The sequence below is a fragment of the Euprymna scolopes genome, chromosome 43 (genome assembly GCF_053919585.1).
Source record: "Euprymna scolopes isolate OS-2025 chromosome 43, ASM5391958v1, whole genome shotgun sequence".
Taxonomy (NCBI): domain Eukaryota; kingdom Metazoa; phylum Mollusca; class Cephalopoda; order Sepiida; family Sepiolidae; genus Euprymna; species Euprymna scolopes.
The window spans coordinates 48,351,892-48,365,042 of NC_136524.1; the positions used below are offsets into that span (position 1 = coordinate 48,351,892).

A 13,151-nucleotide genomic window follows, 5' to 3' on the forward strand; every position below is an offset into this window, starting at 1 on the left:
GGAATCTTCGTTTATATTTGTATCATCAAATGGTTTCTGACAGTTAATACACAATGGAACACCATCCGCATTCAATGCCTTTGAAAAAAAAGAAAATAATCCATTAAACATCCAATTTAAAGATTACAATTTTATAGCAAAATATAAAAATCACTTATAATGTTATATTTTTTGACTAGCCTGGGTGCCCGGCATTGCCCGGGTTGGAGGTGTGTGTTGAGTAAAAATAATAAATAAAAAAATAAATAAATAAAAAAATAAAAAAATAAATAAATAAAAAAAATAAAAAAATAATAAATAAAAAAATAAAAGTGGTAGTAGGCAGGCAAGCTCAAACCTGCACCATAAAGGAGGAAAAGAATGTGAAAAAAAAATAAAATAAAAAATAAAGTGACGTCTTTGCCATTGCATCCATCGCCAAACCGGAAGTGGTGAAGATTTAAATTAAGGCTAGTCAATCGAAAAGAGGGGATGACTTTCGAAAATAGCAGCAAAAAAAAAAAAAGCGACCCATCCCTGTAGAAAACTGCCCAGTTGAGGGTGAACGAATTAATGTTTTAGCCAATTTTTTGATATTTGTCGTCCGAAGTGCCGAGCTTCAAAATGATACTAATCTTGTGAAAATCTGTCGCCTCAGTCAAAAGTTTTAGGCAAACATACAAACATACACACATACATGCATTTAAACAGACAGGTGAGATTTATATAATAGACTAGCAGGGCTACCCGGCGTTGCTCGGGACCGTATAAACAATGAAAAAACAAAAGCAGATATTGAACATATGTTTTATTCTTAGGGGAGAGGAATCTTTCATCTCAAGTTTTAGCGTTACAAACAAACATTTGTCTTTTATATATATAGATAATGACAGGTTTTTTTGGGCCCCCCCCCTTGAAGAAAACTGATCAGTTGACCCACTTCTAGTGGTCCGTTTGACGTGAAATTTCGATATTTGTCATCCGGATGATGGGGCTTCAATATGATACCAAATTTGTCAAGTTTGGTTCCGTCTTTCAAAAGTTTTAGCGTTACAAACAAACATACATACATACACACAGACGTTTGGCTTTTATATATATAGACTAGCAGGGCTACCCGGCGTTGCACGGAACCGTATAAACAATGAAAAAACAAAAGCAGATATTGAACATGTTTTATTCTTAGGGGAGAGGAATCTTTCATCTCAAGTTTTAGCGTTACAAACAAACATTTGTCTTTTATATATATAGATAATGACAGGTTTTTTTGGGCCCCCCTCGAAGATAACTGATCGGTTGACCAACTTCTAGTGGTCCGTTTGACGTGAAATTTCGATATTTGTCATCCGGGTGATGAGGCTTCGATATGATACCAAATTTGTCAAGTTTAGTTCCGTCTTTCAAAAGTTTTAGCGTTACAAACAAACATACATACATACACACAGACGTTTGGCTTTTATATATATAGATAAGCATTTGTTACATATAGTTCCTGCGCTGTCGGGCAAGCTCCAATCTGTCTTATCACTGCAATGTTGCATCCCTGTGCATGTTTTACAAGTACTTTAAGGAAATGTGCTCTGATGAACTCATTGTACTTTTGCCCCTTTGACGTACATACTCCCAACTAACCTAACAAGCAGCAAAATCTCACCCCTTCACCGCCGACGTCCCTAGATGCCGAAAAGCCATCTACTCTAATAGTTTCTTTCCTCGAACCACTAAACTTTCAAATTCCCTCCCAGTCTCCTGCTTCCCTGACTGTACTAACATGCAAAAGTTCAAATGTAATGTGAACAAGCTTCTTGCTGTTCAACTCTCCACAGTCTTCTGTTAGACATGATACCAAACAGTAACCCTTTATGTTCCAAGTGGCAATATGCCTTGTTTGGGATGAAAATGAGTTTAAAAAAAATGAAAACTAAATTGAGCGGATGAGTGATTGATTCATGGACGGTCAGAATTTAATTTTTAATTAACAGAAGTTGGCAAAACCATACAAGTTTAGTAAGAAGATAGATTTTCCTCATCTTCACAAATTGAATGAAGGAATGATTGATGCATGGGAGGTTGGAGTTTAACCTTTAGTTAATGGGAGATGGTGACTTTTTGAAGAAAGTAGATTTTCCTCTTTTAAACTGCCAACTCAAGCAGGCAGACACTAACCAAAGAGTCTCAGTGATAGTGGGGGTAGTCACGTGTGATGTAGCTAGATGCAATAAACAAGCTATTCATCTGTCTCCCCTTTCTCTTTCTCTGAAGAGCAGTGTACACTTGTTAAAGTCCAGAAATATCTCACCATGTTTGTGAATATTCCAAGTTGTTAAAACTTCTTATAAGAAAATGATTCATGATGATGACAACAGGTGTATAAAGGTTCCTGATGATGACAACAGGTGTATAAAGGTTTCTGATGACAACAACAGGTGTATAAAGGTTCCTGAAGATGACAACAGGTGTATAAAGGTTTCTGATGATGACAACAGGTGTATAAAGGTTTCTGATGATGACAACAGGTGTATAAAGGTTTCTGATGATGACAACAGGTCTATAAAGGTTCCTGAAGATGACAACAGGTGTATAAAGGTTTCTGATGATGACAACAGGTGTATAAAGGTTTCTGATGATGACAACAGGTGTATAAAGGTTTCTGAAGATGACAACAGGTGTATAAAGGTTCCTGAAGATGACAACAGGTGCATAAAAGTTTCTGATGATGACAACAGGTGTATAAGGGTTCCTGATTATGATAACAGGTGTATAAAGGTTTCTGAAGATGACAACAGGTGTATAAAGGTTCCTGATGATGACAACAGGTGTATAAAGGTTTCTGATTATGACAACAGGTGCATAAAAGCTTCTGATGACAACAACAGGTGTAAAGGTTCCTGAAGATGACAACAGGTGTATAAAGGTTCCTGATGATGACAACAGGTGTATAAAGGTTCCTGATGACGACAACAGGTGTATAAAGGTTCCTGATGACGACAACAGGTGTATAAAGGTTTCTGATGATGACAACAGATCTATAAAGGTTCCTGAAGACAACAACAGATCTATAAAGGTTTCTGATGACAACAACAGGTGTATAAAGGTTCCTGAAGATGACAACAGGTGTATAAAGGTTCCTGAAGATGACAACAGGTGTATAAAGGTTCCTGATGATGACAACAGGTGTATAAAGGTTCCTGATGATGATAACAGGTGTATAAAGGTTTCTGAAGATGACAACAGGTGTATAAAGGTTTCTGATGATGACAACAGGTGCATAAAAGCTTCTGATGACAACAACAGGTGTATAAAGGTTCCTGAAGATGACAACAGGTGTATAAAGGTTCCTGATGATGACAACAGGTGTATAAAGGTTCCTGATGATGATAACAGGTGTATAAAGGTTTCTGAAGATGACAACAGGTGTATAAAGGTTTCTGATGATGACAACAGGTGCATAAAAGCTTCTGATGACAACAACAGGTGTATAAAGGTTCCTGAAGATGACAACAGGTGTATAAAGGTTCCTGAAGATGACAACAGGTGCATAACCAGTTTTGGCAAATAACAAATAGGATCCTGAACAGAAGTGTGCGTTCTATCCCAACCATTATCAATGGACCAGAGGTCATCTCGTCAGCATCAGACAAGGCCAAACTATTTGCCAAGAACTTTGTAGCTAATTCTACCCTATGCTACGAAGGCCATCAACTCCCCATATTTCCTCCTATAACACAGAACACGCTAGGTAACATACAAATATCTGTGCATGATGTTGCCAAGCTAATCAAGAACCTTGATTCCAGTAAAGCAACTGGCCCTGACAGCATCCCAATTGTAGTTTTAAAAAAGCTTCAACCAGAACTTGCTCCCATACTTACGAAACTCTCTAAGCGTTGCTGTAAGGAGAAGTGCTTTCCAACACCCTGGAAAACCTCATCAGTGTGCCCTGTATTTAAGAATTCAGGTGATAAGTCATCTCCCTCTCAGTACAGACCAATAAGTCTCCTGTGTGTCATGAGTAAGTTGCTGGAATCCATATTAAATAGAGAAATAGTCAACCACCTCAGCAGAAATAACCTTCTTAGTGACATGCAATATGGTTTCCGTTCTGCAAGATCTACCGCAGATGTGTTAACGGTTATATCTCATAGGATTAGTGAATTTCTTGACAAAGGCTTTCTTTCTAGGGCAATTGCTCTTGACATATCAAAGGCCTTCGACAAGGTATGGCATAAGGGCCTACTTCACAAGATTTCCAGCTACAGTATAACTAGAAATGTTTTCTCTATCATTAAATCATTTCACTCTGATAGGCTCATAAGAGTAGTGGTCGATGGACAAAAATCAGAGGCCTGCAGTATTAATGCTGCAGTCTCTCAAGGGTCCATCCTTGGCCCAACTCTCTTCCTGATCTACATCAATGATCTCCCTAAACACATACTTAAATCATTCGTTGACATCTATGCTGATGACACGACCATCTATAGCAACACATCAAAGGCTGTAAATGACAAAGTTCTCTTTGATTCTCTCTTCTCTGATCTTGAGCGCATGGTTCAGGGGGGGGGTAGACATGGCTGGTTACCTTTAATGCATCTAAAACCAAACTCCGATCTTTACATCATCAACGCTCTGATCCCCATCTGGCATCAATTGAAATGGATGGCTCTCGTCTAGGGGAAGCCCCATGTTTTGACACAACTGATGCAATTCTCTATCTATATAAAAGCCAAGTACGTCCAAGGATGGAATACTGCTGCCATATCTGGGCAGGAGCTGCTAAAAACAGTCTATCCTGCCTTGACAGAGTACAAAATAGACTTTGTGGCTTAGTGGGGGATGCCCTTTTCTCTTCCCTGCAACCTCTCACCCACAGAAGACACGTTGCGAGCCTATCTTTGTTTTATCGTTATTTCCATGGCAGGTGCTCGTCTGAACTCCAATCTCTGGTCCCCCCTCGCCAATCTTTTACGAAAAACACCCGTCTAGCTGAATCCACTGTCAAAAATTTTCCCCACTCTTTATCTGTGCCTAAATCAAAACGTAGATTCCATGAAGAAAGCTTCTTTCTTAGAACTGCACGCCTGTGGAACTCTGTTCCGTCTGGCTGCTTCCCACCTGACTACAATCTGGATCTCTTCAAGTCCAACGTAAACAAATTCCTGATGAACCGCCCCCTTAAGTAGACACTTTATTAAATCTCAACACAAACGTACTGTACTTGCAATAACCCCTATCCCTGAATGGCTTCCGAGCATTGTAAGAATGGATGAGAATTCTTGGGTTAGAATATAAAACAATTGAAGTAGTAGTATCAGACTACAGCAGAAGGCTAAGAAAAGCATAGGAGAAAGGAAGATGAATAAAGACCGGGCCAAAGATATAATGTTAGCTTAGAAATCAATTTCCTAAAAGCCGTCCAGCACATGCCAGCATGTAAAATGAACATTAAAACAAATACAACAATGTGATGAATAAATAAGAAATAATTCAGTGTGTATTTATGAAAGTTAAGTACAGGTGAGAAACACAGACACATAATATCTTATCTTCATTAATATAGGAAAAATTAGCTTCCCAGACAAAATGCGCTAGAAATGCAGGTGGATGATATGACAATAGAAAGGATGTCGTGTTTGAGGAAGAACAGAGAGTTTCTAGTCAGTTTGTCATTTGGAGTAATGCAAGCGAGATGTGTCTGACAATGTAGAGAGAATCTAAGTAAATGTCACCTTGATGTCTGCCTGCCTGCATCTCTCAATCAATTCCCATCCTTAAGACTAAGTTAAGAAAACTAAGTAGATAATCAATTGTCTTTTTGACCACTGTACACTCTTTAATCCTTATCCTCGAGTGAGTGGCCTCTGGGCCTTGATAGGTAGTGATTCCTTTGTAAAAAAAAAAAAAAAAAAAAAAAGAAAAAAGAAGTTAATTAGTTACATGGTCTCTTCTCCTTGAGCAAATTTTCTCTCTCTAAATAAAAACTTTGAAAAATTTAGCAAGTCTCCATTGTGTCTTCATTAGGGCTAGGACAACAGCATATTCTTTTCATTGTTTTGACTCACTGTTGATATCTTATATGCTTTTATATAGAGTGGTTGGTTCTCGGTTGATTAACTGTGTCTGTGTTGGATATACACTCGAGAGTTAAAACAATGAAAAAAATATTCTGTTATCATAGGCCTAGTCTTCATAAACAAAGGAGGCCAGAGATTGACAACCACAAGGGGATCATTGCCAGTTATGAATGACAAAAGTGACTATGTAAGGAAGAGCAACCTGGATAAGCACCCTGTGCAACACGTGTGTAAAAAAGACTTTTATTGATTTGTTTTTTTGATTGCTCACTGATGAAAACACACGTGCAGAAGTACGTGTTTGATGCAAGCAATGATGTGCGAGCAGGTTTATTGAGAGGTTTAAAATGTTACATAGGGATCAACAAAGACAAAGAGAAGGGGATTGAAGAATGCTCTAGCTATGCTACACAGTGAAGTTTAATGAAAATAAATCTTGGGTGCTTGTGCAGAATTGTACATTTTGAAAACAATACATTTCAGGTTAAAACATTATTACATATTTAGTTCAAATTAGTACAAATTCAAAGAAATTACGGAAAATGATCTAATAGAAAAATAATTATAAGGAAAAACAGAATTCATTGTAGGTTTCAATGTGGAAGAGTTGTGCAATCAATTCAGTGTGACAAACTGACTTATCTCCCTTGACTTAAATTAAGGATTTGCATTTTTAAATACAAAATATCAGAATCAAATTGCATATTATTATTATTTTTTTTTTTTAAATACATGTAGCACATCTTCTAGGTCATTTTTCTTAATTTTTAGAATTTATATTAATTTCGACATGATATGTAATAATGTTTTCACCTGAAATGCGTTGGTTTAAAATCTTTTACTTACTTGAACAATTCCTTTCGTAATGTTAAATGCTTTTTCTTTTTCATCTTTTTGTTGGTCAAGATCAACAGCAAGTTCGTTTGATGGTCTCTTGTTTGAAATCCAACGAACTGAACCTTGTGTTTTCATAGCATTGATCAACGAAGTCTGAGCAATAGTTTCCTGAAGAAAATAAAATGGATTATTACATCTTACTAAACAATATTAATAGAAAATAAAAAAATAGGTTCTTCTTTGTTATTGCACCGAAATTCAAAAATTGAAATATTGAATTTCAAGTAAAACCAATGGTATATACTGAACTGTCATGTCACAGTAATGAACATATCCAAAAATTATGAAAAACGATAGGGTAGAAAATTAATTATTAATGAAAATTTTTTTTGAAGACAAATTAGCAAAAATTAAGTTATGCAAAACAAAATAAATAAATAAAATAAAATAAAAAGAAACCGGAGAGTTCTAATTGTAACAAAGGGAAGGTAAATATTTTTTGAAAACTGAAAATCTTTGGCCAATTTAACAAAACTTAATTTTCGCCAATTGTCTTCAAAAACTATTTTCATTAATAGTTAATTTTCTACCTCATCGTTTTTCATAATGTTTTGGATATGTTCATTACTGTGACATGACATTTCAGTAGATGGTATTGGTTTCATTAGAAATTCAATATTTCGATTTCCGAATTTCACTACAATAATGAACAATAACCTGTGACTTTTTTTCCAAGATGAGAGTCATTCAGTCATTCTACAGGGTGGTCAAAAAGTCAGGTAACATGTTAAAGGTAGAAAAAAACAATATGATCCATTATAATCTCTATTCGTTTAATATTATTTGTTTAAATATTTGAGTGTAATATATAAACTTACCCCTCCTGATTTCTGGCTTTGGGGCTATGTAAAGGATAGCGTTTATGGCAAGAAGCCTGATACAATAGCGTCTTTAAAGTTATTTATTGAAGAGGAGATTGCGCGGATATCAGCTGACATGATTACACGTGTTACATAATCAGTGGTTAATCGCTTCCAGCGATTGATAGAGAGAAATGGATGACAATTAACAAAATAAACATATTTCATGTTTGTTTCATTTTATATTTCAATGTATGGTACTTAAATATATGTGTATTGCTAATATCGTTTTTTCTTTAAAATGTTACCTGACTTTTTGACCACCCTGTAGTTGAATGAATCCAATGATTTTTGTTGGCATTAGTTTCCCCGAATATCTTCCCAGTTAGAATTATTTCTAAAAAGGTATCAGATACTTACAGAATGGATCACATCTCAAAAATTCAGAAAGATAAAACCAATTTCATTTAGCTTCCTTTTCAGGAGAAAGAATCCCAGGTCTATTCTTGACATACTGCTTAAAAAGAAGAAAAATTATCAAAACCCAACACTTCAGGTCAAAAGATTTGCTGAAAGTGTTAGATTTGTTCAACATAGAGGTTATCCTTAGAACGAATCAGTTATGTTGGCATGGTCGTATTGATCGTTCATTCTCTAGGATAAAACATTATTGCAGAAGCAGATGTCTTAAATTGCAGGAAGATTGACTGGCCAGGGAAAACTTATAAGCAAGGGATTGAACTAGACCACACAGTGGAATTTGGAGACACCTGACATATTCAACTATGAGGATAAACATTTTGCTCTCCAGATGCAATATAATACATACATCATGTGTTTATTGCTCTAACCATTAATGCTGATGTTCCTTAGAGTTCTATTCTATGTCCAACTTTGTTTCTTCTCTATATCGATGATCTTCCAGGAAATACTGCTAAGAAAATTTTACTCTTTAGTTGTAATATAATACATACATCATGTGTCTATTGCTCTAACCATCAATGCTGGAGTGTTTTTTTTTTGCTTTTTTTTACAGTTTGATTTGGGAACAGTAAGTAGGACATCCCCTGAAGTGATTGTTGTGAGTGAGAACTTTAGCTAGGGACACCCCTTAGACAAGTAAAAAAGATACAGTGACAAGGATGACTACAGCGCCACATCCCCATTTTCTGAGTTGGCCTTGTGCCTAATTGTTTATTTTTTGTTTAACATTTGTAATTTTTACATTTGCAGAAAATAAATGATAAAAACCTCAGTGCTCGTGTTCCTTTCTCTACATCAATAATCTTCCAGAGAATATTGTTTAGACGATTAACGTCTATTTTGATGATACCATTTTCTATTCTGGTGTTGCTTCTCACCCATCATTCCCAGATCAGTTGAAATATGCAGCTAATCTTGAGACTGACTTGGATTCAGTTGTGGATTCGGATAAGAAATGGCTTGTTTTGTTTAATCCTGTTAAAACTCAGCTCCTATCTTTCAATCGTAGGTGTGTCCCTTTTCTTGGATGGTTCTGCTATCAATGAGATATTGACTCTGCAACTTGGTCTTTCTTTCTCAAATCTTTCTAGGCGTCCATACATTCTCTATCTCTCTAAACACTTTCTCACACCTGACTCTTTTCTCTATTCCTTAGGAGTCCATATATTAAATCCATTGCTCTTTCTGTTTCTTGTAATATCAGCTCTCTCTATCTCTCTAAACACCTTTTCACACCTGATTCTTTCTCTATTTCTATAAATCTACAATCAGATTGGAGCACGAAATGCCTTGTTTCATTTAATCCTGTTAAGATTCAGCTTGTGTCTTTAAATCATAGACATGTCTCTTTTCTTCCCGAGATTCTCATGGATGGCTCTGACCTCGATGAGAAATCGACTCTAAAACTTGTTGGTCTTTCTTTCTCATCAAATCTTTCTAGAAGTCCATATATTAAATCCATTGCTCTTTCTGCTTCTCGTAAAATCGCTCTTTATCATTCTAAACACTTCTTCACACTATTTCCTATCTCTACACATCTACTATCAGACCATGTATGGAGTATTGTTGTCATATTTGGACTAGTGAATCTGTGTCCCATTTGAAGGGTCTTGACAAGGTGCAGAAACATGTCTGTAATTTGACTGACCCTCCTCTTTTTCTTCTCTGTAACCTCTTTCTCACAGACGTGATGTTGCTAGTCTCAACCTTTTCTATAAATACAATTATGGCATTTGTTCCTCAAATTTGTCTGATTTATTCCCTGCTTCCTTTGTTCCAGCTCGTTTGATTCATTGGTCTAGTGGTCGCTATCAGTTTGTTGTTTTAATACCTCATTGTAATACAACTTTCTATTCCAATAGATTCTTTCCAAGAACTGAAATGATGTTGCTAGTCTCGGTTTTTTCTATAAATACTATTAAGGTATGTGCTCCTCAGAATTATCTAATCAATTCCCTGCTTCATTTTTTTTTTCAGCTTGTTTGACTTGTTGGTCTAGTCATCTCCATTGATTTGGTGTTTTTATATATACCTTATTGTAATACACCTTCCTATTCAAGTAGGCTTTTATTTTTTTCCCCCAAGAACTGCAAGATTTGTAGAATTGTCTTCCTGCTCACTGTTTTCTGCTTATCTACAGTCTTAGTCCTTCTAAGACTAAGGCCAAGAGGCATCTCTGGCTTTTGCAATAATCATCTTTCATTCTTGTTAGCTCCTTACATCAAGTGGTTTCATGTCTTGTCTGGAGGTGATTTCCATGTAAAACAAGTGAATTTTTTTCTTTAACAAACATTTTACTCTTAAATTGGAATATAACACACAAACCATGTAAACGTGATTATTTTACTTTACCTTAGATAAATGACGTTGCACTGAAGAGCTCTGATCACATCGTACTTCTTCATAAGCGATGATTGGGTTTCTAAATATCATTTTATGTTTACTGATCGCCCGCCGTTTGGTTTCTGTCAAGCTAAAAAGAAAAAAAAAATATATATATGAAATAACCTTGCATTATTAGATTAAAAGAATGACAATAGATTTAAAAAAAAAAAAAATTTTTTTATTCCAGATCCATTACATTTACTGCGAAATTGCTCTCATTTGCAACCTCCCATATGCGTGTTTGAACTAAAGTCAAACATATATCTGAAGAAGGAAATTTTCCTGAAAGGTCACATATGATATAAAACTTCCATCAGATCATACTGATGTAAATAAGAACATAATGCAATGTTATAAAAGTTGAAACAAAACTAAGGTTTGGTGTAACGATGTTGCATGCCCGAGTAACACCAATTCACCTTGCCCACGGGCTGCGAGTTGGGTGGGGTGTTTGTCATGGGGATTAAGGAATTCATCCTTTTTCTCCAAACTCCAGAATGTGTTTTCATATATATAAGAAATAATCTCCAGAGTTATTCATTATTGATTGCATATCGATTTGAGAGTAACCCAGTTGATTTCAGATCTGTTCTGAACCCGATGCCAAGTTGCAGCTGAGGAAAGCAGCATGCCAGCCATTTACTAGAGCATCTAGCAAGGATAAACTCGACCGCTGCAGCATCTGTCAACAAATGGCCAGCCGAAAATAAAAGTGTTGCCACACAGACTTAGGGTCGTGCACGTTTTGCATGCCTAGAGCATCAGAATAGTAGTTTCCGATTACCAATTTCTGGTTACATTTTGAGGGGTCCACCACTAGATAGTTAAGAGTGTAGCCTGTGTGTATGTCCTAGCCCTGCTGGGTTGCATCTATGGTCCTGTGAGCTGGAATCTGACGAAAACACCCAGGACTACATCACATTGATACGTTTTGGTGTGGCCGGTTTGGCGTCAATTTAGTGTTTTGTTGCTATAGCCAAAGCCTTTTTTATATTTTTTTAAATTCATTCAGTAGACAATATGTTTTTTTTAAAAATAAAGCTAAAATCAAAATTATCAAAAGAAAAAATTTAATTTGATGTAAAAAAAAAGAACGTAAGAATAACCGTGTTTATTTAAAGCACAACACAAAAACAGGCCATGTATGGAGTATTGTTGTCATATTTGGACTAGTGAATCTGTGTCCCATTTGAAGGGTCTTGACAAGGTGCAGAAACATGTCTGTAATTTGATTGACCCTCCTCTTTTTCTTCTCTGTAACCTCTTTCTCACAGACGTGATGTTGCTAGTCTCAACCTTTTCTATAAATACTATTATGGCATGTGTTCCTCAAATTTGTCTGATTTATTCCCTGCTTCCTTTGTTCCAGCTCGTTTGATTCATTGGTCTAGTGGTCGCTATCAATATGTTGTTTTAATACCTCATTGTAATACAACTTTCTATTCCAATAGATTCTTTCCAAGAACTGAAATGATGTTGCTAGTCTCGGTCTTTTCTATAAATACTATTAAGGTATGTGTTCCTCAGAATTATTTAATCAATTCCCTGCTTCCTTTTTTTTTTTCAGCTTGTTTGACTTGTTGGTCTAGTCATCTCTATTGATTTGGTGTTTTTATATATACCTCATTGTAATACACCTTCCTATTCAAGTAGGCTTTTATTTTTCAACAAATGTAAAAAAAAAGAACGTAAGAATAACCGTGTTTATTTAAAGCACAACACAAAAACAGGCAATGACACTCAGTCGCCAAAAACGAGATTATATTTTCGTATTGTTTTTCTTAATTAAAAAAAAAAAAAGAACTTAAAGATATGTTTTTTAGTTTTTAATCCTTAAAAAATTAATTAGAAAATAATTAACCAAAAAGAGTTTGGAAAAAACATGATTTTTCTTTAAAAACAGTTACATTGATATAAACATTAAAAACTTCGAACCACGTTTATTTAAAACACAACACAAAAACAGGCAACGACACTCAGTCGCCAAAAACGAGATTATATTTTCGTATTGTTTTTCTTAATTTAAGAAAAAGAACTATTACCAGGTAGAAATTTTAAGTACTTTGCAATTAAACTCTCCGGATATCTTAGCATTAAGTGAAACAAACCACTCCTCAATCCCTTCTAACTATTTTAATTTTTTTTTTTTTTTTTTTTTTTTTTTTACACAATGATCACCACTTATCAAGGCCCGGAAGCCACTCAGGGATAAGGGTTATTGCAAGTACATTACGTTAGTGTGGAGATTTGATGAAGTGTTTACTTAAGGGGGCGGTTCATCAGGAATTTGTTAACGTTGGACTTGAACACATCCAAGTTGTAGTCAGGTGGGAAACAGGCAGACGGAACAGAGTTCCACAGGCGTGCAGTTCTAAGAAAGAAGCTTTGTTCATGGAATTCACGTTTTGATTTAGGCACAGATAAAAAGTGGGGGAAATTTTTCACAGTGGATTCGGCTAGACGGGTGTTTTTCGTGAAAAAGGATACCTCCCTCTCTGCCGTAAGGGTTCAGATAGATATATGCACAGACTCGGAG

At 35.7% G+C, this 13,151-nt stretch overlaps 1 protein-coding gene across 1 annotated transcript in view; it reads right to left on the reverse strand.

Annotated features, from left to right (window-relative positions):
- Positions 1-13,151, reverse strand: part of LOC145268327 (DNA annealing helicase and endonuclease ZRANB3-like) — a 90,136-nt gene that overhangs the window by 14,920 nt on the left and 62,065 nt on the right. Inside the window, exons 15-17 of the mRNA XM_080123817.1 lie at positions 10,583-10,703; positions 6,897-7,055; positions 1-78 (exon numbers count right to left, since the gene is read on the reverse strand). The exon at positions 1-78 is cut by the window's left edge and continues 66 nt beyond it. Coding sequence (XP_079979943.1) covers positions 1-78; positions 6,897-7,055; positions 10,583-10,703 — 358 coding nt within the window. The remainder of the gene's footprint in view (positions 79-6,896; positions 7,056-10,582; positions 10,704-13,151) is intronic.